General features: G+C 39.5%; 1 protein-coding gene and 1 long non-coding RNA gene across 3 annotated transcripts in view; one reads left to right on the top strand and one right to left on the bottom strand.

The window, feature by feature from the left end:
* The first annotated feature begins 52 nt into the window (after nucleotides 1-52).
* On the top strand, nucleotides 53-26687 carry AQP9 (aquaporin 9). 2 transcript variants are annotated; one of them, XM_068695201.1, is made up of 7 exons: nucleotides 53-388; nucleotides 481-539; nucleotides 13067-13193; nucleotides 16795-16932; nucleotides 18547-18665; nucleotides 20340-20557; nucleotides 25217-26687. In XM_068695201.1, exons 3-7 carry the CDS (start codon nucleotides 13127-13129, stop codon nucleotides 25374-25376), a joined length of 702 nt encoding a protein of 233 aa, XP_068551302.1. In that variant the 5' UTR covers nucleotides 53-388; nucleotides 481-539; nucleotides 13067-13126; the 3' UTR covers nucleotides 25377-26687. The 2 variants fall into 2 exon arrangements, with proteins under 2 accessions (XP_068551302.1, XP_068551301.1); XM_068695200.1 differs by lacking the exon at nucleotides 481-539 and having other exon boundaries at nucleotides 54-388.
* LOC137862809 (uncharacterized) overlaps nucleotides 552-27685 on the bottom strand; it is a 38141-nt gene continuing 11007 nt past the window's right edge. Inside the window, exons 2-5 of the long non-coding RNA XR_011100539.1 lie at nucleotides 17558-17654; nucleotides 14510-14663; nucleotides 12700-12818; nucleotides 552-10580 (exon numbers count right to left, since the gene is read on the bottom strand). This is a non-coding gene — a long non-coding RNA (uncharacterized lncRNA). The remainder of the gene's footprint in view (nucleotides 10581-12699; nucleotides 12819-14509; nucleotides 14664-17557; nucleotides 17655-27685) is intronic.

Here is a 27685-nt window from a genome sequence, read left to right as displayed (position 1 = left end):
AAAACAAAAAGTTCTGATTGTAAACTTACTGGTATTATCTAACCAGTATAAATAGAAGCATACTCAGGCAAGGCACACGATGGAAAACTCATGATGAATTGTTAGGGCATGTTGTGTTGGTTCTGTCAATGCCTGCAGTCAGATGATTTCACTGGCTGTACAGGATGAAATCTCATATTTCAATGTATAAGTAAAAGTGTCAAAGTTCAGCTGAAGCAGGGACGATTACAGAGCAAATTTTGTGTGTATTTGTAACTAGGGCACCAGAGCAATAGAGGAAGCCAAAATGAGCCGGAAAAGCAAAAGGAGTTTAAAGGAGAAATTTGCCTTGAAGAACAGCTTGGTTAAAGAAGCTCTTTCAGAATTCCTGGGAACTTTTATATTGATAGTAAGTGTCAGCTGCTTTCCTTCCTTCCTACTAATTTAATGTTGGACAGTGCTTGTAAGGGTACATGTATGCTTTTTCTTGTACTATACCAGCAGCGTGGTTACTGCCTGACAAACACTGCACACCCTTCAATGAATTGCTTCTATTTCTGGTAAGTTTGTAATTCCTTTCTTCACATGATGTAATTATCACTGGCTATTAAAAACTCATAGCTTTATATCTTACAACGGATAAATGTTTGATTTTTATAGGAGCAGAATTTCATTGAACAACTATGTTTTAAAACATCCAGATATACACAGTGAATACTAACAATACTCTTGCATTTGTTTTTTAAAAACTCAGCATTTTATTCTACTTTCAGTTGTATGCACAACTTTCATTTGCTTTAACAAACCTATTGTATTGCACATTTAAAAGTATTTTAGCTGAGTTATTTTGCTGTGCTACATGGAGATTTAGCCATGTGACTCGTAGTGAATTTATGCAGTTACACTGCTGAATCTTCAGAGATTTTGTAAGCTAACTATTTTTGGTTTTGTTTTTAACTGTATTACATAAATTATACATTTGCTTGGTTCTGTAGTGCTGTTACAATATTAGGTAAATAACAAAGCTCCACGTTTTCATATCCGCAAAGCTTTTTAACTTCATTTCTTGCTCAAGGTTTCTGTGCATTTTGCACTGGGAAACAGAGCTGTCTGGTGATTTACCAGGGTAGAGAGCAGGCTCAGTAGCAGAGCTGGAAGTCAAGCAGCTAGAATATTTATGCCAAACTCTTTCTTCCTCTTCTTAGTCTGAACAAGAAAGTCTTGCTTATTGCTAAATATTTCATCATAGTGAAAGGGCAGAAAAAAATAAAAATCGGGCAGAGGAATGACATAGTATATTTTATAACTGTAACTATATTAGCTAAATTTCAAGTAAGCCATCTAAAAAATTCCAGTAGCTCATAAAATACATGAAAATAATGGTCTTTACTACACTTCAGCCAACTGAAGTGCACAGGCACTAAAGTAACATTATTCTCAAATTTAATATGATCCATAAGACATTACAGTAAGGAGCACATTTAGAAGAAAGGACCACAAAGCACTTTACAAACATTAATGAATTAAGTGTCACAACACCCTGGTAAGGAGGGGAAATGTCATTATCTTCATTTTATATATTAGCAAACCTGATTAGAGCAGACTGCACAGGAAGCCTGTTGCAGAACTCTGAATATAACCCAGATCACCTGACTTCCAGTCCTCTGTCCTCGCCACAAGATCATCCTCCTCTGTCCATTAATACAATTAAGCAAGTGAAGAAAACGTATTAAAGTGCAGATTAGATTGCAAATGCTATTATTTAATGTCCTGCTGCACACGACTAGAAGGAAATGGAAACACGGAGTCCATTTTCTATCATATTCCCCATATGAATATAGTAGAAGATGAAGCTTTAAAATTGTTGTTGATAATGTGACTGAATTTCTTAATTCTATTTTACCCTTTCTAGTTTTAGCCTTGGCTTAAAGCACAGAAGATACTCACATGGATTAAACTGAAGCTTTCAAAGTGCTCAGATACCTTGATTTATTTTTAGACTGTGCAAGTTAGCAGCAGTACAAAGTTTATTGGGAAGAAATGGACTTTTCTGCTGTTATTTATTGCTACTGCTTTTAGGCTCTGTCAGCTAGTAAATTGTTTCTCTTAAAGAGCAGACAAATATTAAACTTATTAACTTAAATTGGAGCTAATCAAAGGGGCACCCTGATAAGTCAGGAGGCAGAAATCCTTGAAAAACAGACTATGTATGCAAAAGAAGTGATAGCTTTTTTCCACTATACTACAAATATGTTTTAATCCTGTTACAAACTAAAAGTGAGTTCACGCTCATTTGAATCTTTCCTGAAAGCCATGTTTTTGCCACTGTGACGGGTTTTACAGCTTGTACGGAGGACCTGTGCCAGGGAGCGGGGCAGGGATGAGCCCTTCCATTATCCACAGGCTCTCTCTGGAAGTCAGTGTTAACTGATGGTACCTAAACCTGTGATCAGCCCAGTACCTCTAGAAGCCAGCTGGGTAAAACTCCATCCCCCAAATCACCTATTTCTATTTCTTCTGGAGAACGTCACAGACCACGTACTATTAAGAGCTTAAGTTATTGTCCTGAGTAACTCTCAAGTCTTGCAATATTATTTTCCAAACTGTAAAGTGTAAAATCTGTAAGATTAATTTCAGGACACCTAGAACATCAGGCAAATAACAAGCCTTCCCCTGGAGGTGAGAAGGGCTCCACCTGCAGAGCTGAACAGAGTTGAAACAACAAGCCTTGAAAAAGTCCCTGGGTGTAGAGTTTGGATAACATCTCCTGGTCATCCCTGCTTAATATGCTGTGGTTTGCCCTGCAGCATTGTCTCAGAGCCTGCAAACTGAATTCTTTTCAGATGAAACTGAAGTGGAAGGAGAGCTCCAGAAGCACAGCAAATGAGCTGACCGTTAATAGCTGCTTAGCCTCTGGATCAGACTAGAGATACGGCTGAACAATCCCCACCCTGAGACATCCATAGTTGGGTCCTCTAAACTGGCTGCTTCACAGATCTGCTTATATTGCACAGCATGCCTTGGTGCTATGGGCTAGCCGCTGCCAGTCCCTCTCTCTGCTTACCAAAGGATCTGATTTGAGGCTTTCTGAGGGTTCAGTGAACAACACTAAACTGTACAAATCTGGAAGTCCTCTGCTGTATAGGCAGATCCAATGGTATACAGAGCAGCTGCTGTTATCGCCTGGCTGGGTAATCCTGTTGGCGATTAGGCTACTTTACTCTTAGACCTATTCTTCCAGGGGAACAATATTTCTTTCAGTATCAGGCCGTGAATTATTCCCTAAGGCACAGCACAGCTTCTCCAGTTACATTCTGGGACAAGAATTGGAGCAGTAGAAAACATACATTTTTCAGTCCGTAACCAAATGCAAATTGCATGTGGTTTTGGTTATAGTGAGCTTTTGGTTACTGTCTTGAACTATATCACATTCACTTTATGAGGTTCCATCAAGCTGAGAAAATGGTGTGCTTAAACACATACGTGTTTTCTATTAAAAACAAAACAAAACAACAAACATAGCGATGCATTTTTAATATAACTAGGTTACACTTGGAGCATAGGCAATGAGGAATGTGCATTAGGCCTGGTATTTCTGTTTGCACATTATTTGTGAGCTCCTGTCTATGCCTTGCATTTGCCTTGGTATGTCCCACGGCAAACCCCCGACCTGCAAAGTTTCATTGTGCTATTTGTAATTTAAAATGAATATCCTCACAAATATGCAATCTGCCTATAAAGTTTTGAACAAACATTTGAAAAGGACAACGCTTTCTATGAAGTGGATACTGAGTATTGTAGTTTTTGCGTAATGTGTTTAGAACCAACTTCTGAGACTGGTCCCTCCATCCCACACCTGTGCAACAGGTCCTGCAGGCGGGAGAATGCCAGCCCCTTTGTTGTGCGGTGGGCTCAGAGGCCAGTGCATACACACATTTCCCAGTCTCAGCCTCAGCCTTCTGTAGTTGGGGCTGTCCTGAGGCCTCCCTTGAGAAAGAGCACTCTGGGGAGCTTTTTGTTTTCCAGCATGTCTCTTGGTTCAGTATGTTTCCTCTCAGGGCTCCTGTGGGTTACTGTGGGAGGGACCAGCTGGGTATCAGCACAAAAGAGTAAAGAAGCCATGCTGAATCAGATAGATGGCTTATGTGACTTTTCAGTGCGTCTGCCTGGAACTCAACTAGCCAAGTGCCTCTCTGCTTTTAATCATGTTTCTCTCCATATTTCCCCTTTGGGACTTGGCTGCATTGCTCTCAAACAAAATGGGATTTATTCTGGCTTATGCCATTAAGTATATCTGAATTGGAATAGTTCCAAAAAGAGAAGCCAAATGGGCCATGTGGCTTCCTTTACCAGCTACTGCTCACCTCACATAGTTTGTATTTCATTTTCACTCTGAAGAGCATCTTACTAAACAGTTTCCCAGAAAGGAGCTGCACGAGAGCCAGTATCTCCTGAGTCCAGAGCAGTGTACAGGCTTCCATTTAGCATACAAAGACCAGTAGGCAGCATATTTGCAAACTTTCCCCATCTATTGCTTCTCTAAGGACACAGTCAAGTAAGTGAGTATGACCAACACCGAGCAAATTAAATCATCCTCAGTTGTTACTGTTGTACCAAGTGGAAAACTAAATGAATGTTCCAACAGTTCTCACTGTGCACAGCCCTACCCAAAGTAAACAGGGACACAAAAGCCAGCTAGCAGGGAGAAGGATTCCTTTTTTACTCCGAAGCCCAGACCCCAGCTGGAAGCGGGGAGCCTCTTGCAAAACTCCCACTGAAGCAAACGTTTGTGTGTGCATAGGCTGCAGTGCATCAGCACGTGCATGAATTGAGTGCATGACATTGCCCACTGCAAACAATCCAACTAATTAGAAGAATGGCTATTTACCTTTTGCTCATCAAAATCTTTTTGTCTGGTTTTCATATTCTGACCACCTCATTATGTAAGTTATCATTTCTGCTTTCTTGGGGAGTTCAGTCTTGCCTGAAAAATTGTTAAGTGTGACATTTCATGGATTTGTTCAGCCTAGAAGATTAAAATTTAAACAACTGTTCAATATCTTTCTTTTTGTAGCCATAGATTCCAGTGCATGTTACTTACAACACTGTACAATAATATATATCCATTATTCCAAACATGCATTAGAATCCTTATTACATATTATTACATTAAAGCAAATCTAGCTTTTCATCATTTACTCTTTAGATAAGCGTTTAGTGTTTAATACAAAATTACTTAGAATTTTTACACAAAGAAAATAAATTCTTGTTCTAAATTTTTGTGAAATGGAGACTTTGTACAGAATGAAATGGCTTACAGCAATAGTAAGTACGAGTTATCTCTAACAAATTTGTTTGAGATTAGCACTGACTTTCCTGCAGTACAGAACCTTATATAATTGCCTGTTAGACAATGAAGTTTGTCAAAGGTAGACAAAAAAGATTATTAAAATATTTACAATTGTGATACATCGCTCAACAGATTTTTAAATATTATACAATGCTGCAAATACCATGAGTCTCAGCCACAGTTGTACTCTGAAAAGTGGTTCATATTCCACAGAGATCCATAAATTAGGGTCTCTAGTAGTAATATGATAGTACAACCACTAAATAATTGAAGTCACTCATGAATCTGACGTCACAGAACTTAATCCTGAACTTCCAGACCAAAATCGCTCATTCTATGGGAATAAGAGGCTTCCTTTCCACGTCATCCCAAACTCAGAGTCATTTCTGTTTCAGTTACTGGTTGTATATATTCTAAGACCTTACATTTTGTTACTGATTCTGTTGAAGATGTGCAAACTCTTCCACCTTCTTGCAACTGTATGAGATTAGCATTGTAAACAGAAGTCAAAGTGGTGACAAAGATCCTCAGGTGGGCTCAGTGTAAGGAGGTCTTGTTGTACAGTGCTATTATTTCTGTGATTTTACATTATCAAATAACTTCTTTTTTTTTCTTTCTAGAAAACACTTAGATCTCCCTGAAGTCATTCCTTAATTCAGATAGTTAGCAATGTGAAGGAACTGAAAGGAAGGTTACCCAACCATTCTTTTACCCTGAAGTGTTCATTACAGCAAATAATTCTGAAAAGTCACTGGAAAACCTTTGTTTTCAGTGCAAACTGAACTGCAAAAATTGTGGTTATTTGTTTTTTTTCCAGTATATGACATTTTAAACTTTCAGGTGACTCAGATGTTCTGTATTGCATGAAAGTTTTAGAAGAGAGTTATCTTGAACTTTGCAATATCAGCCCTAACACATAATGGCTCTCTTTGTTCAACCAAGAGGTTCCAGTAAATTGAACCTGGTTTTGTGAGAAGTCTTTCTGTAGATGCTTTTTCTTTTTCTCCCCCAGAAAGTCTGCATCTATAGAACTGAAGTGTAGGCACTCTCCCTTAGCCTCACAGAAGATTCACAGTTGGAATCTTTGAAGGAATGAGAGTGTAAAATGTCAGTTTAGGTTTTACAGGCAGAAATTTACAAGCTTACAAGCTTTTCAAGCTTTTTTTTTTTTTCTCCAAAAAAAACTTTGGCCAAATTAAAAAATAGTAATAAAACTATTCACTTTTTAAAACTCTCATAAACTGTTGGAAGAGATAACAGATTCAGTTCATGCCATACAGTGAGTTTATGTCTCTGTCATCTCAACTCTTCAGATGAATGAACCACTCTGGCTAAAAATGCATTCTAGTGAGGTCTCCAGTCCATGGTCTGGTTTAAAGGAGAATTTGATTCAGTTCCTTCTAACCCATCCCTAAAAGGCTTCTTTACTAAAAAAGAGGAAGCATTCAGCTCAAAGAAACATTTTTTTTTCCCCAACAGAAAAGAACTTAGAAATAAAACACCGAGTCTTTACTCGTAACCATGCCCCTCGAACATGAAGGCACAGCAAAGCCCCAGCTGCCCTGCTTCTGCACCAAATGAGAGTCAACAATATGTACACTTATATTGTTAAGAGATGATAGAAAACCTCCTTTCTCAGAAATGTCAAAGCATGCTCCTCCATTCTCCAAGCACCATTCTGAAGACTAAACACATTTAATCCTAGTTTAGAGAGATTGTAATCTTTTCAGTTGGTGTAGGAAGCAAAGCAGAACAGCACACCTCAGCTCAAGAGTAAGAGTAACCTGGGAGGGCAGCAGCACCAGAATATACTCCTTTTCTTATGAGGCTACTAGGTAAGGTTTTCTTCCCTTGCCTCATCTTTGGTTCCTAGCCCCTTCGTCAGGGGCCATGTTTCACTCCTGAGAGTTTGCATCTAAATATGAAATGTTTCATTTCCTTTCTCTCCTAAATTTCTAAAACTTAGTAAGAAAATAAAAACAATCTTCTCTCAAGAAATTGACTCAAGCCAGTTACCCTGTATAATTCAGGAAAGAAAAGCATTTTAGCATTTCAGGATGAAGAATACAATATTAATCATAATAAAATATGAGAGAATGCAGACCTTTGCATTTCAAGTGATTTCAAGCTTTTATTTGTCTCCTATTGCATGTGCAAAAGCAGTAATAAAAATTTAAAGGCATCAATTTATATAACGGAGCATGGTCTGTACCTCAATATTTTCACTATTTTTTTCCCACAGAGCAATTTGAGTCAAATCTTTGTTTTAAAAGCTTTATGTACACATTTCATCCAAAGCCTTATTAAATTTACATTCATGTCTCCGAGTAGTAATGCTTTCTGTCATTAAAAAAAAAAGTTTCAAAATGGTAATCATTTGAAGGCTTATGTCTATAATATTTAATTATCTAAATGATTTTTTTTTTCAAACCTTTATTTTATTAAACAGTAAGTCTGAAAAAAAATAAAGGGAAATCCATTTGAACCTAAGAGGATATTGGTCGTGTCCCAGGGGATCGTCAGGAGAACGGATGTAGTGATTTTTTTATTACTCCAAGTTTGATTAAATTGTAATGTACAAAAATCCCCCTGCCCCCACCAAAATATGTAATTAATGATAAAATAAAAGCCATGTGCTTTTAAACTATTTTAAAATTACTTGCCTGTTAAGCTCTATTTTTATCTCACCTTAAACTTTTTAAGTACTATCTGATTTAACAAAAGATGGCAAATATTAGACAAGAAATGAGATGAAGATTGCTTTTTCCTGGACGAGTGGGAATTTCCCCTGACTTGAATTCTTGCAGAGCTCATGCCCTGAATTTCAGTAGACCTAATGCATCTCTGTTTTTGTTATCTCTATTATCTGTTATCTCTATTGTTATCTGTTATTATTATCTCTATTGAAAGAATGCTTAAGAGCCCAGGCTGAATCAAGGCTATACATAATACACAAACAGAGCAAAACCATGTCTCTGTATGTAAAGATTTTCTAATCCATGATAAAACACCTTGTTATGAAATGCAAACAGATAAATTCTTAATCAGAATTGGTTGTAAATAAAGAGATTACAAATGAAAGTGAGTTCTAAAATACACTCTGAATTAGAACCCTGTAGAAGGACACCATCAATTTAGTAATTGGACTTTCATCTGAAAAGTTTATTTACTACTCTTATAAGCAACACCCATTTGGGTGATCATGCATGGAAATATTAATGGGGCCAGAGAAAAAACCTGCATAAGACTACAGAAAATCACAATCAACCCTCTAATGTTCTCATGGGCAGTTTCGGCCAGGGAGATCCCTACCTGATGTGAAGGGCAAATGCAACCACTTCTCCCAGCCCTCTCCCGTGTTCCTGTTTTAAGGGCCAAGACGCCTGGTGCTGAGCCTGGCTGTGTGGAGAACCTGTGGCAATCTCCCTTAGAAATGAAATGCCAGGGCTTGCTCTCATGTCCTCGAGTGTCCTGGCAGTACTGCTGTGCTTCTGCAGGCTCAGGACAGGTAACTTTGGGATAGCAGAAGAGTGCTTGCAGCAAGCACACAGCTTTAGCCTAACATGCTGCACAGCACCCGAGCCTGTCCTCTTCACAGCATGGCACAGGAACCCAGCACCTGCGGCAGGACCCAGAGCAATGCTGCAGGCCCATCCAGTCTGGAAAAGGGGAGCAGCTGAGGCTCTGACTAGCAGGAAATGCCTGTCTGGGGAACACGGGGAGTGTGGCATGGGAAAGGGCAGGGTTACCGCCTCTCCTGAACAAAGAAAATTGTGAAGTGGTGGAGAGGTCGTTGGAGATTCTTCATAATTACCTGTAGCTGTTTAACTATGTCATGAAAACTAACTAAAATGGACATTCTGAAAGTATTTTTCTAATATTTCTCTATTGAAAGAGTACAGCTTTGAAGTAAGTTATTATTGTTGTTGTTATTATTATTATTGTAACAGCTGACTCTGGATTCACTGTATCACACTGATTTCTTGTATTCTAGCAGAATGTCATCAGTTGTGGAGCCACTGAGGCTGTACTCTGCCTTCATGAACATCTATGGTACCCCACTGAAGGAGTTTAACTCACCAGAGCTTGGCAACTGGTGATGTACAAGATAGAAAAAAATACACATCATTGCCTCCACACTGATACAAAGCAGGAGACTTGGCTGCTTCTTTACTGTTAGAGTGTATGGCTATGAATGCATGTTACCAGTAGATACGTTTAATAAGAAGGGGTCTTTTTAATATAAACTTTATGCTTTAAGATGTCTAAGGCTTTACAGGCCATGTAGAAAATCAGATTTCCTAAAATTCTGGATTCCAATCTTGCAGGAGGTCCTATTTACATTGAAAACTGCTATTTCACACATTTGTGAAATAAAAAATGAAAACAGTGCAGACAGAGGAACTGTGATCTTCAGTCTGAGTGGGATAAAGTTCTGCAAGCTGCCAGAGAATAACAAGACATGCTCACAAGAGGCCAGTTGTCTTCCTTTCTTAACATTAGCCTTCTTACCCAAGACAATGGGAAGGATCTAATGTCCATGAAGCAACTTTTTTTGGCAGAGTTTGCAGACAGCTATTCCACACCCAGACATATTATTTATGACAGCAATCTAATTACTTTGTGAACAAAAAAGTCAGAACTGAAACTACTTCAGTAAATTTAAGATCAGGAGATAGACAACTGGTAAGATGAAAACCTGGTAACATAACACAAGATAAGATAAAGATACCTGGCTATATTCTACTCTAAATTACAGTCCCATCAAATTTGTGTGCTTGGGTTTGTGTGGGTGCACTGGTGGCTGAGCTTGGCCTAGAAACTTAGAATATTTAGTTACAACTTGATGATCAAGTTGGTCTTAACTCAGCCAAGCAGAGATTCACAGGGTATTAAATTGCTGCTCATGTAATTACATGATTAGGTGATAGTTTCCAGTTATGTCAGCCTAGTAGTAGTAAGTATGAGAAAAATATATCTTTCTCTCCTCCTTAAAATGACAGCAGATAAAGTATTTCTGTGACGTGGTTCAGATTTGCAGGTTTAGTCCCCAGTTTCCTCAACTCCAAATGGGTACACACGGACTGTGCCTGCCTCATTGGTCATACATGAGCAGGCGGTCACTCCCTAACATCCACTGAGCACAACAGTGCAGCTGTGCTCAGGCTGGCTTGCATGCCTTCTTGTTTGCAGATTCAGTTTTCTGAGACCAGTTAGCACAAAAATACAGCATCTGCAGTTGCATATTTCCCTGTAATGAGTATAACAGTAGCTGTTATGCAAGAAGACTACACAGCTGTTTCTCTATGATTCTTCTTGGTTGTGGTAATCAGGGAAGGGAGGCCACAGCCATCCTCTGTTATTTCCTTCCCTCTTCATGTGAATTTGTAGTTGATGTACACAGATGTGGTTACTGTCCCTTATCCTTTTCTACAGCCATCTCTCCCATTCCTGTTCTCTTTTTTTTTTTATCACCCTTACAGAACAGGTTGCTATTTTCAAAACAATGGCCTTTTCTTTTGAATTTGCTAAATTTTGTCCATGCCATTTCAAAGCATAAGTACATGCTTGTAGACCTAACTACTTCCCTAAAGGCAAACTGTACCCCAGCTCACACAGGGCTGCAGACCATCCCATACTCCTCCATATCTGAGCCATACCTTTCACTAAATCTTCCTTGGTGCAATTCCTGGAATACTCCCTTTGAGAAGTCTGGAAAAATGAATGCTGGAGCATGCTACTTCCACCTCCTCTAGCCTTGTGCCATAATCTTAAACTTTATAAATTTCAGCACACCCATTCTTTCCATATTCATTAAACATATAAATATATGATGTGTAGAATTCTCATATGAAGTTTTAAAAAACCATGTAATTTCAACTGTGAACAGCTGAAATGTTTTTTGTTTTGCTTTTATATCTGTATGTGCATTTGTGCTTAACATTGGAATAGCAAGGTATGAGATACGAACAGAAATGAGAGAATGCATAACGTAGTTGTATGTCATCCATTCATTGCACAGCAGTTGACTGCAGCTTTGAATGTCTTGTAACTTTCAATTATACAGTCCAATAAACTACTGCTATCTAACACCACCCTACCCTCACATATCCTGACAGCTGTAATACTTTGGCACCATACAGTGCTCTGTTTGCTCGCATGATTATAACCTCAAGGCACGAACTGCACCTGGGTATAACGACACATTCTTGGGGCACTTTTATAACAAACTCTGTCTGCATTGCAAAGCTGGTTGAGAGTAATTTTACTGAGAGTTTTCTCTATCGCATTTTGGAATTAGTTAAAACCTTGGGGAAATAATGGAAACAAAAGTTTGAGTTTGCCTGTTTAAATTGCATCTATTCTGGCAGGACTTGCTTGTTAAACTTCAATCACCAAATCTTTTTGGTATAGTCTGTTTCTAAGGCAGGAGAGATTTTCCCATTACATTGTTTCTCATTACACATTTCTGAATGGAACTGCCTTGCAACTAAAAGCAAGCCTTTCTCCAACAATTATATTTCAGGTATTCAAATACGCATAGTTAGGAAGGTCATTTACAACACAGTCATGGGTGACATGCAGTAATGGCAGAATGCTAAAGTGAAGCAAGGAGATATCCAAAGCAACTGCCTTGGGTAAGATGCAATACTTCTATGAGAAGGAAAAAAAAACAAACAGATTCCCATGTACCATAAAAGGAGGAAAATAAATATCTAATTTAACATCAAATTAATTAACATTGCTCAAGATAAATCTCGTCACATCCCAGAAATGTTATGATTCAGATTGCTTATACCTGCAGAGGAGCAAAAGACTCCCTTTCCCTACAACATACCCTGAACTCAGCATTCGCAGAAAGCTAGCTGAGCACAGCAAGGGGAAAAATTATACCTCAGGAGTATAAGTAACCACTTACTTTAAAGTCTGTCTGAACCATGATGCTACAAACGTTATTTGTCTGATTTCACTATGATTTGCCCTAACTTGTCTTTTCTTTGCCTTCGTCCATAACAGCTCTTAGATTTTCATCTCTCTTGCCCTTAGTCTTGAATCTTATTGCATGGCTTAGAGTCATACTACCTGTTCTGGCTTTCTCCCTCATTTATTGTCTTCATTTTAAAATCACTGACAGTAAGGTCTAGCAGTTCATGTTTTGACAGAGCAATATATGACATCAAGGCAGCGTAAGAGTAACACACGCTCTAATCTTCAGACAGCTGTCTCATTCCAGAGTTTCAGTATTAAACATAAAGCATTTTTGGACTATTTTTCATGACTTTTATAGTAAAAGTCTTTTATAGTGTTTCTGTTTGTTTGTTTGTTTTTGTGTCATTGCTTATAACTACAATCTGGAATTGGAAACTTACCACAAAGAAATAATTCCGTCTTCACTTTCAGATTCAGGGATTTGTTGTGGAGACAGTGAGATACTTTCCAGGCTCCAAATTCAGAGTTGTATAACACCATTATAGTTGCAAAGTGTTTTCTGTAGAGAGACAGAGGGGTTCTTACTACCAGACATTCTTTCTGGTCACAAAACAGGGGAAAATAAGAGTAAATGTTCCTTGTGGTAAAGGCAACAATGGTACCCATGCCACTAATGGCAAATTCTAGCATTTTTTCAATACTTAAACAACATTTTCAGCTATACCTGGACATCAGCAAGAGCTGCAAACTAACCAATAACGTTTGACAGGCATGCTTAAGATTTCACATTTTTCTTTTAAAATACAGGCACTTGGATGTGGGTGTGTGGCGCAGGCTGTCCTTAGCCGAGGAGCACATGGCGGGCCCATGACAGTCTCTGTTGGATTTGCAATGGCAGTCACCATAGCAGTGTATGTGTCTGGGGGGATTTCTGGTAAGTGACTTCTGTTTTCTGATATAGCATTTATTGCCACAATTTTAAGGCTACCTTATTATATTATTTCCAATTCATGGAATAAACAGTGATATATCTATCAGTAACAAACACCATTACAGCAGAATCTGCATCAGAGTTTTGCTAGTAATTATTTTGTGTTCTTGTTTCCTTCTATTTTTCTGTTTGATAAACACTTCCAACAAATTCTAATCCAAACTACAATGTGGTAGTTCACACCCTTGGCACACTTCTGGCCTTTATAAGCAGTGATCTGAGCAAACCAGAAATCTACTTGGTGTTGCTTTGAGAATTCTGTCAATAATAACCAGGAAAAGATTAGAGAATCCTGCATTCACCAACAAAAATGGTTGCCAGCCAGGTAGGAGGCAGGACAACCCATGAAAGGGTATAAGCAGCAGAGTTTGCTTTAGGGAGTACAATTCAACTCGCCATGTTTTATAACAAGCAAGTCCCCTCCTTGCCCCAAATTTTAAAAGAAACACGCTTTGTTTGTTCTCAGAAAAAACAGATCAGAGAAAGCAGAAACAGCAAAAAGACTCAGTACTTGAGATACATTCTGTGATACACTATCAGTGTACTGCCATTGTCCCTTTGTTTATGCTTTAATATTTTCTCTATATATTGGGTAGGAATCGTAAGAATGGCTGAGCCACAGGTGTCTTTGTGTGCTACATTTGCCGTGCCTTGCTTCTCTACTATTCTGTACTACCTCTACTGTTCAATTTGACACACTTCATACCAGGAACATTGGTATAACTGCTTTAAGATTTTAATCCTCCCTGTAAAACAGAAACTCATGAGTTGTAATAATACGTGGTCTATGTATTATAATACATAATACTCCATGTTGTATGTGGAGTTTATATTACTCTTACAGCAAATGGTTCCCTTGTACTCCAGTTGTCATGGATGAATTTCTGACCATTCAGGAGGGGGGTAAAGTTCATCTGGGCAGGTATCTGTAGGTACGTATAACTGGATCAATAAATAGCTGCCACAGCAGAAACTACTGTGGCAATCTCTCTTCTAAAGAGATTACATTTTATTTTACAAAACAGCAGGCATGAGGAGGTTTCTAAGTTCCTATTAGAATGTGCTTGAGGTACTGCAAAACATGCAGTCTTGCTACTGTCACTGAAAGCGAGTAGAATGGTGCATTGATAAAATACAAAGTTAATTCAGCAGTATGTTCCTATTATCTGAACAACTTTAAGCTGCAGCTCTTGGTTTACACATAGGCAGATAAAACCTTCTAATACAGTATCATGAAAATAACCTGTAAGCACACTAACCTTTCCTATATTGGCATCTCTAGGGGCATTCATCTCTATTATACAGAAAATTAGAGTTCAATTCTAGCAGGTCACAGTGGTTGCAGAGGTTGCAGTATTGTGCTTCCTGAGGTTTTTTCCCACGACAAAGGATTCTGCATGCAGTGCATTTTCTCTATTAAAGAATAGAAACAAACACTTCAATAGGCTGGGACAACATCTGATTACTGGTAGACATTTTAGAATATCAGTTCCCGTATATCCTTGTTAGCAAATTCCATGGCTCTTTGGCCATGAAGTCTCATGTTTACATATCGCTAAAATATTTTGCATCAACTCTTTGTGGAATTCTAAATTCACAGTAACACAAAATATATTGTCTTCACTTGGTGAACTTGAGCTCTTTTATCTAGGTAAATTCCTTTCCATGCTTTTCTTCCATCTCATTTTCCTCAATCTCTATATAATTTCCCACCATTTTTTCAAACTTAGCATTTCAGACAAACTCATTGTGATCACTGTAACTAGAAAAAATGGGGAAGTTTCCAAAGCAGACTTTATTTATTTTTTAAATCATGAGACTGCCAGTGGCACAGGAACCAAGAATCTTTTACGTCCGCTATGTCAGCATGAGAACCTTCAACAAGACTTTTCCTTTGCAGATTTAATGTTAATCAGACTGCTAATATTAATATGACTTGTCCTGACCATCATAATCACCCTGTATTATATACAGGTGGGGAACAGTATCAGGTGTTGAAAGAAAGTAAAATGATTCATTCCAGCCAGAGTAAAGAACAAAAGACAAGACAACAATTTATCAAAATTCACATGACGGTCTGTTAAACAAGGTGCCATCCATCTATCTGCTCTGCACTGAAGAATTTGAAACACAGTGAGGAATTCAAAATTAATTCAAGACTGATGCTACCAGGTCAGAGTTTTGGAAATGATACAAAGAAGGTTTTATCCAGCTTGTTATCTGTGTTTGTCAGTTCTTCATGTATCAAAGGTGCCTGGATTTCAAAAGATAATGACTCAGTGACCTGAAGTGCAAGCAAACACAGAAACTGTACATAGAGGCCCTGTCTCCAACACTATCCTTTGACAGACAAAGGTCGCTCTCTTTTATTTATTTTATTAAAGACAAAGGCCATTTTTTCTGATAGCACTATGGGCTAAAATGTGACTTTGCCTGGAAGGTAAGCAATGGACCTGCTACATCCATGCAAGACTTGCGTTTTACTGTATTTTTATCATGGAATACCTCTGTTTATTTATTTGGCAAGAAATTTGGATTTCTTAAGTATCAACTACGTATTTGTGAAAACTGAAGTTTTCCAAAGGCATTCAATGCTTTTTTTTTTCCCTATGTTGATAAAAGGTATTGAGGAAAGTGACTAGCATGTAGTATGATAATAAATGCATTTCAGAAATTAAAACCATCACAAAGACTTCCAGAGTTGCTGAAGTCTCCCATGTGTGAGTTCAGGTAAAGCTACTCCTAAAAGTGAAGGAGGGAAATTGCACAGGAATTCTATGATTTGGTACAGGTGCCTTATCAGTTCCCTCATTGTGGACCCTCCTGCAGGGTGTAAGAGCTTGATGAAAATGTGTGATAAAGAATTATGCACTGCTTTCCCCTCCCCCATTGGGCATGGTTCACCAGCAGTCAGCATGAAGCTGGGCAACCCTAACGTTATTTTATGTTCATGAAAACAGAGCTCAGAGGTAACCCCTTGCTGAAGAGAGGGACATGAACATGACTGAAATCCATTTCCCTTGAGTGTAGTCAGGGTCTAGCTCAAGATTCAGAATATGATCAAGTCAGAAATAGTCCTTACTTTGAATACATGACTGTTAAACTGAATCGATGTTTTGCTGCTCCAGTCCTCCCTTAAAAATGAATAAAAAGCCAAAGTCATCGAGGAGAAAGAATACCTGCAGAGTGATGGACCCTCCCATCACAACCAATAGGACAGATTCAGGATTTTTCTAGAAAAGTTATCTGCAGATTCATAGATTATATACTGCAGGACAGCATTCTGATACATAGCACAGTCTGCGAACATCAGCAGGGAAGTTCTTAGTGCATCTTGGTGGATACTGGCTCCCTCCTCCTCCTCTTCCCCAGGTTCATCCAACTTATTTCAGTTTAATTGCAAACAGCATTTAGTCACGAAATAACCTCTGGGAAGCCATGTACATAGTCTCATGCTCAAAAGTGCCCACATTTTTACAAATCCTCCACCTATTCTCATGTATCTGAGTCATTGATATGACTTAATTTGTGATTTATTTTTCAGGTGGTCACATAAACCCAGCCGTTTCATTAGCCATGTGCGTGACTGGAAGATTAAAATGGACCAAATTACCAATTTACATATTAGCACAACTCCTGGGAGCATTTGTTGGAGCAGCAGCTGTCTTTGGGATTTATTACGGTGAGTACACCTTAGACATGGTCATGGGACAAACTAGAGGTCAGGCTGTCTCTAAGGCCCCAGTTTTTCAATAAATGCCAAGCAGGCAGAGGACTGTTAACACAGACCTAATGGCAGGACTGAGGCTGAAACCATAAAGAAAAAAGGGAAAAAGTATAAAGAATTTGAAGGGAAAAAAAAGGCTCAAACATTCCAGATATCCTACAACTTTTCTGAAACACTAATACTGCAGGAAATGTTCTGAAATTTAGAAAAATTATTCATGGGAAATCAGATACTCTGAGATCATGTATTTCTCAGTAAGGATTTTAAATTACTTAATAGCCAGGATATAGGGCTATTCATCTTCCAGGCAAATTAGAAACATTAAAGACGTGATCCAAGTGCCTGTAGGCTAGTATCACCAATGCCATTCATTGAGGTTACAGGATATGAGATCAAGTCCCTCCTGACTAAACTGCAGACCACCCTAGACAGAGAACTCTCCAAGGCAATGAACTCCAGGTAGTGATGAAGGGGTCACATACTGGGGGAAGGAGGGAGAGATTACCCCTATCCTTAAGGCATGTTTCTATTTTATAGTGTGCCACAAAGGGAAAAACAACTCGGTAAATCTTTGACTTACATACACAGGTGTCCCTGAGTTGATGAATCCATGCAGTCAGATCAGTTCCTTTAATCACCTTCTCCAAAATTCTGCTTCTGCCCCAGCTGTGCTGGGTCTGGATGCAAGAAAATAAAAAAATAAGAAAGGAAATGCCTACCGTAAATCAGTTAGGTGCTCGGTACCAATAGAAATCAGGAGCAGAAAAAAAAAAAATAAAAAAGTTAGGGACTGTGGTTACTATTTTGGGCTTGGTGGTATTTTTTATTTGATTGTTTGGTTTTGGTTTTGTTTGTTTAAGGTTAGTGTTAGAGTTTGGGAACTTCAGGGCTTGCAATCAAATTATTCTGATGCAGAAGTCATATTACACTACTTAAAATAGACTTAAGATATACTAACATAGATGCATATGGATTTACAAATACACTAACTTAAATAAACTATGAAGTGAAGTTTTGGGCTACTTCCCTTCCCCTTGTGGATGACCAGCATAGCAGTTGGCTGTTAAGCTCATGCAGAGTGAAAAATTCAAACTTGTTTAGAAGAGGAGGTCTCTCAGGAGAGCTCATACCCAGAACAAGTCATTGCACAACTGTCAAAGAGAATAGCAGTAATTCCTCCTGGCTGGGAATTCCAAAAGTTTACAAAGTACAGTCAGGATGCTATGCATTTCTCAGGGCATCGTGCCAAATATTGCACCTCTTACAGAATAATGCCAATGTGCTCAGAATCAGAAAACTCTCCCTTGCAGGGAAAAAAAAAAAAAAAGAAAAAAAAAAAAGCCCCATTTTGAAGGCTGTGATACATAAAACAAGTCCTTCAATGCACAGGAGGAGAGATGAGACAGGAGGGAATGAGCGCATCACCTCAAATCCATTAACTATGCTCCCAGATAAAATAAGCATTTTCAGATGAGCATGTGAAGTGCACACGTCTATCATATGTATCCTAGTCCAAGCAAACCTAATGTTTATGGAGAAGTGCAACCAGGTAATTGCTGTTTTCTACAGACGCCTTTATGGAGTACAGCAACGGAACACTTGAAGTCACAGGACCTAATGCCACAGCACATATCTTTGCAACATATCCAGCTCCATACCTATCCCTCATAAATGGATTTGCAGATCAGGTAAGTGCACTTGCTGTCTTGACTCTACAAATTAAACATACTGAAAACTATAAAACTAGGCAATAAAAAATACATAGCTCTTTAACGGGTCTGATGACTCTCACCATTTTGGTCATACATCACTATGTACAACAGCAATGGGAATGCAATGCTGTTTGCGGGGGTTACAGTTTAGCCATATTTTACAAGCACGTTAATTTCAAGTTGTTCTTTCCACATACATCATATTAATTGTTGCACTCTACATGTGTTTAATGCGATTTGTGTAAGAGGTTCTTCCCGGCATAAATCAGTGTTTCTCCATAAACTTCAGCAGCACTATGTCTATTTGCATCAAAAGCCAGCTCATTTTGTGATTCTTTAAGAAATGCTTAAACAGCCAGTGTAACACCAGAGTTTTCTGCTACCATAAACCTCCTCTCCAACCTTCTCTTTGCAAATAGGTTTGTGATATTTGTTATTCTTTCAAATTACTGAGAGAATCTCCAAAATTCTCTACTTCATTTCCATCTGTATCTTCTAGTCCCACTTACCCAATAGTGAAAAATGCAGTTTCATATCTCCTCACTACTTCTCACCAATTTACCTGTTCAGGCATACATGAAACAAATACTGTGCAACTGAGCTATGAAAAACTAGGGATTGCTAGAGCACAGAAATTCCACGTGTAAAGGGCAAGACAATTGTGAAATCTGAACAAAAACAATCAAAAACAAACCTTAACACCTTTGTTGTGACTTTTTGTGACAATTTCTGAATTTTGTTTTGGAGCAGGCAGCAGATTTTTCTTTCCATTAAGATCCTTTTGCCAATGGATATTTTAAAATCAAAACCACATGAAGTAAAAAAGAAAACAAATCAAACAAAAAAAAAATCAAAAGAAAGCCCAAACTTGTCACTTTAAAATCAATGTAAAAATTGTATGTTTTGACATTGCTGAAACTTCTTTCTGTTTCTCCATAAAGTTAATTATTAGCAAAATCAGCATTTACAAAACATTTGATTTAAGCAGAGCAGCACTTCCATCAGAAAGTCATTCCAAGAAAATTTCTTTCACCAGCTCAATTAGTATATGCAATAGAGAGATCATGAGATCATGTTACAGTTACACATGCAACCTTAATTCAGGTGATTTGGGTAAGTTTTTAGCTGTTCAGTTTGGAGGTTGTGGACTTCACTTTTTTCCCCTGTGCTGTGAAGTGTCTGGATAAAGAGGTGCATATTAAGTCTGGTAACTTATTAGAATAAACTACTGTCACATAAAGCACTTTTTTATCAGTGTAGTGGCAGAGCAGAACTACAAAAAAAAAAAAAAAAAAAAAAAAAAAAAAAAACTGTTGAACCGAACAGAAAAAAAGATGTGGAAACAAAGCATTAGACCTCACACAGGAAATACCTTTTAAATCCTCTATTTTTTCCACACCAGGTTGTTGCAGTTTTTGCTGTGTACTCAGCACATTTCTTGTTCTTTTCTTTCATCACATATATCTAAATTCCTCCTTACTATGAACTAGAGAGACACTGGGGTTCAAACTGTGATACTTTGTATAGTGGGATAGATCTAAATACCAGCTTTAAGCCACCACAATCCATAGAGATGTTGTAGCTCTTCTTTTCATTATTAGAAGCAACCTGCACATATTTATTCAATATTCTTTTCTTTGCATTGGCCAGGTGATGTCAACAGCTGTTCTTCTTCTGGCTATATTTGCTATTTTTGACCCCAGAAATAACAGAGTACCAAAGGGCCTGGAGCCAATTGCAGTTGGACTTCTTATAATAGTTCTTACTTGCTCCCTGGGAATGAACAGTGGCTGTGCCATGAACCCAGCCAGGGACCTCGGCCCAAGGCTCTTCACAGCCATTGCAGGATGGGGAATGGAAGTATTCACGTAAGTAAGCCTGGATATGAAGTGAAATGCTTTTGGCTCAAATTGCTTCCTAGGAAAGTAGGATCCTGATCCAACATGGTACCAAGTCATCCTTTATATACATATAGGTAATTCCTTGCATACCAGAAACTACTCATGCACTTTGTCAGACATGCTCTAGGTACTGGGCTTTAAAAAGGATTTCCTGCTTCTAGGGCAAATCAAACACACATTATCGCTAATATCAATCATTGCTTCAAGCAGACCCTTCCCAAAATATTAGAAATTCTTAGAGGTCACTGAAAATATAAAATAAGTGCTTTCTTCTCTTCTACTGCAGCTTTTGGGGAAAAAAAATCATGAGAAAGTTAGGTGGGAACATATACTGTATGCTATAAAAACATAGATGTATCAGACTGATTTAATCTGTTATTACTACTGACTTATTGCAGAAATATACAACAACCTAAAAGCCTGACTTCCTGGCTGGGAGTGAAGGAGTAAATGAAAGAAAGCTCCCTTCATTTCCCCATGTTTCAGAGCACACTCTCAAATCCCTGTGCATCCCTGTGCATGCACAGGCACACACACGCTCTTGGCTGGCCAAACACATAGCTAATTAGTTGAACATCAAATCCACAGTTTACACATATCCGGTGTAAAAGCCACTCCAGGAAGTCTAAGTGAGAGTAATCTGTCATCAGTAGTTGAATCTTCTGGTTTATTTTTGTATGCTTTGTTTTTCCGGTTATTTACAAGTAGGAATCCCCAGAAGTACTGTAGACTGCTACAGAACCCTAGCTAATAGAGATTTCATTTTAGCTACTTCACTAAGTACAAATAATCTGTATTTATGTAGTATGACTTCCATCTACACAAATCAAGTGCCTTGGTAGAGGAGTACAGTAGCAAGGCTTTTCTCATACAAAAGAGCAAGACACAGCGAACAGAGGAAACAGGCACAAAGTCATGCCACGGGCCAGCTCCAAGGCTGGGATATAACACAGCTTTTGTGAGCCCGAGGCTGAAGTCTGCTCTCTAGCCCAGTTACCTCTGAACTTTTCCTCCTCAGCAGCTCTGACCACTGTGCCATTGGACTGCGCTTCTTAGAATGGCAGCCTGCAGAGTGATATCCCAGACCTAGCATCCAATACCTCTTATTAGTTGTTTACTATAATATTAACTATAGCATTACGTGTTAGAATCTGTAACGTATTATGAAGTTTGATATTACATTGCTGAAAAGTTTGAAAGCCTGATTGTACTGTGATCTAGTCACAAAATACCTGTGAACTGCACTCCTCTCCAAAAGTAACATCATATGACATTACAATTTACGATACTTAAGAAATTACAAGGAAAGTCTACATCTGTACCAACATGGGCTCTTCCCTAAATTAGTTTTAGGATTTATATGCAAGGCAGAAATGTATTCCCACTGTAAAAACCATACTAAGAAATCTAAAAATGGGAACATAATAAGCGAGATATGGTATCTCTGGTCATGGCCAGAACAAACTTCCTGCAGTCTCAGGAAAGTATAAATTGAGGAAGAAGTTTTCCTCTCTACCTTCAGATAGAATCCTACAGCTATAACTAAGTTCAAGGGGGTGGTACAACATGAATATTTTCTCATCCATTTACAGAGCAAACCCGTATGGGACTTAGGAAGAACTCGAGCTTTGTTAGGTGCCTGGAAGCCTTGGATCAGCTACAGGCCACATGAGAAGTCTGTACAATCATAGCTGGGATCCTGAGCCTCCCTGTGCTCTGCCGGCATCACATATGTACAGGGGACTTAAGTGATACAGCCAAAGTTGGTAAATAAACCTTGGATGTCTTGGCCTAACCAGGATTCACAGCCTTGAGACAGGTGTTTCAGCTCTTTGGTAAAAGGCAGGAACTGAGACCTAAGCATGAAGCCTCTTCTCAGGCATGAGGGAAGTGTTGCACAAACTGAGCAATAGGAAATACTGAAGAGACATTAAACTCTGCCTGGAAGCATTTCACGGGGTGACTGAGTCACACTCTGTCCAGGTCAGTGAGTGCTCAGTGGTGTGTACAGAGCAGCCAGGGACCACCATGAAAGCAGCCCTTTGGACTAGGTTAGAGAAGGCTGAGACTCTCTGACGCTGTGCTCCATACATTGAGATAATCAGTGCTCACAAGGAAAGCCCACTTTACCCTTCTTCATGCTTACCAGACCAGCAAATTCTACCTTTTATCTGGCAGAGATCTGTGAGTACACTGGAGGGAGTTCTCCCACTGGACTATGGTGTTGTCCAGGGCTTTGAGAGGCAGCTGAGGTGGGGTCTGTAAGCGTTGCTGTTACTGGCATGCACCTGAAGGAGCAGTTTCCCCAAGACCTGCTCCCGGGTTGTGACACAGGCTGTGGCGTGGTTTCCCTAGGCAGTGGGACCAGCCTAGCTTTGGTTAGAGGCTCCCAAGAAGCTGTTCTGGCCAGCTGCACCTGGCTGGGTGCGGGTATCTGCATGGTGCCTGCAGAGCTCAGCACAGCGGGCCGCCTCAGGAGCACCTGAGGAGTCCCTGTCATGGGAGGCAACGGCCGGCTTTGGGGACGTTTCTAGTGACTTGCCCCGTGACCACGAAGACAGCGGCCTTCCTTAACCTAACACTTGAATACGCTCAAAAAACCCCCACTTGTGGTTAGCGCAGCCTCGACTGTCGCGAGGGAGCCGCCGTGGCGGTGGGTGCGAAGCCGCGGCCGCTGAGGGAGGCGGCAGCGCGGCCGGGCCCCGTGAGGCGGCGGGGCGCGGGAACGCTGACACCTCGCGGCCGGCGCCGCTGCGCCAGAGAGCGCCGCTCGCTGCTCCCCGTGCCGGCCGCAGGGAGCTCCTGCGCCTGTTTGCAGTGAAGGAGGGCTGAGGGTCGCGGAAACTCGTAGCTCAGCCGTGCCCCCATCTCGCTGCAGTTTTGGCAGCGCGCTCTGCAAAGGCTTTGCGGCCGCCGCCTTAGCAGAGGATGGCTGAAGCGCAGCTGGGAGCAGCTGCTGCAAGCCTAAGCCGGGGTCCGCAGGTCAGGCAGGAGCCAGCAAGGCACAAGTCGGGCCGTGGCACAAGCACAGAGAGAAACCTGCTGAGAAACACCTTCATTACACGCCCACACGTACACGCATACACAGGGATTATACGCAGGTAGCTGATGTGCAGCGTGTTGCGCTGGTTAATTCGGCAAGACCTTTGTCCATGCTTGTTCCAGAAACTCAGGGGCTCGGCAAACAGTCATGACTAAGCACCAAACAGATCTGTAAACTCAGTAGAACAACATCACGAGTTACATTATACCCGCAGGGCAAAATTTAAGTAATTCTAAAGGCTAAATACGCACACATAAACGCACACAAGGCATTTTTACGCAAGGAATAATAATACCATCAGGAGCACCGTGAGATAAGCACTGCTCTGTTCTTGGATTGCAACAAGCACATTTACTCCTGCACAAATCTACACAACGGAGTGCTGAATAATTATCCGTACAGCTTCAAGATTTCCCTGGCAGCTTCCCGTAGAGTTCCTCTCACAGATGAATTTGTGCCTTGGTATTTCTGGGAGGAAAAAAAAAGTCACTTCTCCATTTTCAATGTGCATGAAATTGAGGTGGCTGGGTTTTCACTGCAGGCTGACGTTGAATTAATACAGCATGCTATTGAATCAAAACACCTTCATGCAGCAGTACAGTTAAGAAAGCCTGTGCTCCAAAAGCACTACTCAGCAAGTTACTGTCTGAATGACAGCCTCCAGGAAAGGGAGAGCAATTATGCAGGAGCCTTGTGCTTGTTGAAAGAGGCTGTTATGTATTGATTTTATACCTTTTAATGGTGGGCTTCTTTCTTAAAAAGTGTTTCTAAATCACAGAATGGTTCTACACATTCTAAAATAAATCTTATCAATTGTGCAAAGTGAATTTAAACATTTCATTGGAACCAATATTATTCTGCTGGACTTTTTAACTGAGCACAGCAGTTTTATGAAAAGTCAATTTGTAGGTGTATAAAACTTGTGAATACTTGTTTACCTCTTACCGAATGACCCCACATTTTAAACACAGAGAGAAGACACTACATCATGAAATTTGAATCTTGACCATTCTAGTCAAGTATTTTTTCAAGTACTTTACAGTCTGTGCATTTTATTACATTCCTCAAGGCAAACACATTGGAATCAAGTGTAATCTATTATAGGTTGCCAAGAGGAACACCACACATACTATTGCAGGCCTGAACGTGCAGATCTCCATGCAGATGAGATAACCCATTACTGCAACATGCATTGCATTAATCACTTCTGAAAACCCATTCATGAGCATCTGGCAATAGCATCATTCAGGATTGCTGTGCAATAAATATATCCCAGTTCATTTCATTGCAAGTCAATGAAGTCTGTTTTCCACAAGGGAGAAATTAGCACCTGTCCCCCAAACAGCCATGCAGTAAAGAGGCCTTATTTTCTAAGGTGCACGTACAGTACTTAGACCTGTGCCCCTGGTCGTTATTACTTAGTGTTTCATTCACAATATGGGCAGGACTGACAGGGACGTCACACGTTTAAAGACATTTGAGACAAAACAGAAAGGTCTATGACATATTTCTTCATTGCCAAATAAAATGTAGGGCACTAACTAGAGTAATGGATAATGATAATTCTTGTTTATTTCTTACAGGGCTGGAAATAATTGGTGGTGGGTCCCTATAGTTGCACCTATGCTGGGAGGAGTACTTGGAGCTATTACCTATATCATTTTTATTGAAATTCATCACTCAGACACTCATCCAGGAGAAGAAAATGATGTATACGATAAATATGAATTGACAAACATGTAGTAAGAAATGAAGAATTTTCTTTCTTGTTATGTTGTATCATTTTTCTATGCAAATGATTGTTTGGACCATTTTATAAAACCCATATGCCTCAGTTAGATATTCACATTTCAAAACAGAAAATTTGTCTAGAAAACAAGGTACAAACTGACTTCTTTTCATGAAACATAGGGCCGATCACATTCAAATTAGAGAATTAAATTATGAAGGGAGGAATAAATTGTTGTTTCTTTCATACAGATTTCAGATCCAGTTATCTCCTAGATAAAATTGTAGTGAGATGATACACTGACCTGTTAATTCAACACAGATGATCTTAATCATGCTGCCTAATTAACTGAAAATAGATGAGATTGTTATGAAACTGCATGCAAAGGTAGTTAATTGGTTCAGTGCTGAATTAATGAATTAAGAGCACATCTCACTTCTTGTAGCCATTATTTAAGAATGCCTTGTCTGAAAATAAAATAAAAAAAAAGCCATACCTGAATTGCCTAAACATCAGTCGAAGTAGTTTTACTAAATCTTTATGCAGCTACTGGTTGAACAGTAAGGAGTTAGCTCATCAGTGATGAGGTTTAGTAATTCAAAATATGAACATGAAAGATAAAAAAAAAAAAAAGTGTTACAAGTTCAACACCAAAAAGATAAAGCTGTACTTCTGCACAGGCTCTTCATGGCAATAACATCCAGTTATTTTAAAACAATTTACTTGACCTTTTTGTTATCCAATATTAAAAACCTAACCTAGAATATTAGTCTGAGTCTCTCCTGCTGTGCTTTCTAAGTTCCATTCCTGTGGAGATGGGCCAGCAACAGAGGCTTGTGCTGTGCATAAGTTAGCACATGGATTGTGTCTGTACAAGCTTTTAAGAGGCCCTCTGCTGCTGCTGATCTATGTGGGGGGATTTCATCTGCTTACTGGGAATAATTTTTATTTAGGTAGCAGTAATTAAACTTAGAAACTGGTCTCAAACCTACTCCTAGATCTGAATTCCTCATCAAGCGTCAGCTCCACATTATATTTCTGAAGCATGGGTTCTTTCTGGCTAGACGGAAGTAGTTGGGCATATGCTGCTTCCTAAATACTTAGCTGATGCTATTTCAGGACTGTGGTCAAGCTTCAACTTTGAAATATGAAATTATTTCTGCTTAAGCATTGTGAATTGAATGCATCCAATAAATTCAAAGTTAATTTCTAATATACATACATACATATATACATGTGCGTGGTTGGTGGTGGTGATCATGAATAAATAGACATCCTAGTCAATGATGCTCCTGAGCTATTTTCAAGGCAAAACTTCAAGGTAACTCTTCAATGCACTCATTTTAGGGTCCTATTCCCTTTGGATTCCTACAGCTCTGCTCCCTAGAATTCCACACAGTTTTCTGATCTCACTCCTGAAGGAAGAAACCCTTTGTGTTGCCAGTAACAGCCTGTGCACTTCAGTGAGGTATCCACAGAAATGATTTGGAAGAATATCATTGTCAGAATCAGCTGTAGCGTTTGGGCAGGTCACGCCTGTGTCACTGTGTGTCTTTATCACGCTCCCTGGTGTGCCACACTGAATTCATGGCAGCAGAGGGATAGAATTAGCAGCTCAGGCAAAGCTTTGCTTGCTGCAGCTCTAAGCCAGATGATGCTGTATTCTTCAGGGAGTATAATTCCCATTTTAATGGTGTTTTTGAAGAAAACTTGCAGAACTGTAATGAATTTAGGTTTCCCAGACACTGTACCAACCTTGTGCAAAATGCTGATTTGATTTACCCTTTCTCTGACATGGGTTAAAAATTTATATAGCTATATAATGCAGCTGAATATGAAAAGGTAGGATTATTCGGAGAACCACGATAACAAAAGAGAAAGGTCCACAGAATCAGTTCTCTATTTATCTGAGGAGATCACACCAGAGAATCAATTCAATGTTGCAGTTATTCATAACTGTAGGCTTTATATTGACAGCACAGACAAGCAGGTTCATCTCTCCTCTATACACTGCACTACATAAAACCATTGGTGAGTAAAAGCGATTCCGACCAGTTCTGTTGCAGACTGAAACTCCTTTTACTCCCCATTGCAGAGGGCACTCATGTGTTGGTGGTGTCTGACGGTAGCTGCCCTAGGTGACTGCCAGCCACCTGTGTCTGAGCAGAGTTTATGAAGGTAGGAACAGCCAGAGGCTGCCCTGGATCTGAAAGGCCCTTGCTCTTCCACTAATGCCAACACCGAACATGAAATATCTGTGCATGAAAATACAAAGAGACAAAGAGCCAATTAACCAGAAGAAACTGCCGACGTTGTTTTTTAT

The sequence above is a fragment of the Anas acuta genome, chromosome 12 (genome assembly GCF_963932015.1).
Source record: "Anas acuta chromosome 12, bAnaAcu1.1, whole genome shotgun sequence".
Lineage (NCBI taxonomy): Eukaryota > Metazoa > Chordata > Aves > Anseriformes > Anatidae > Anas > Anas acuta.
The sequence above is the reverse complement of the archived record's forward strand: the minus strand, read 5'-3'. Positions and strand labels throughout refer to the sequence as shown.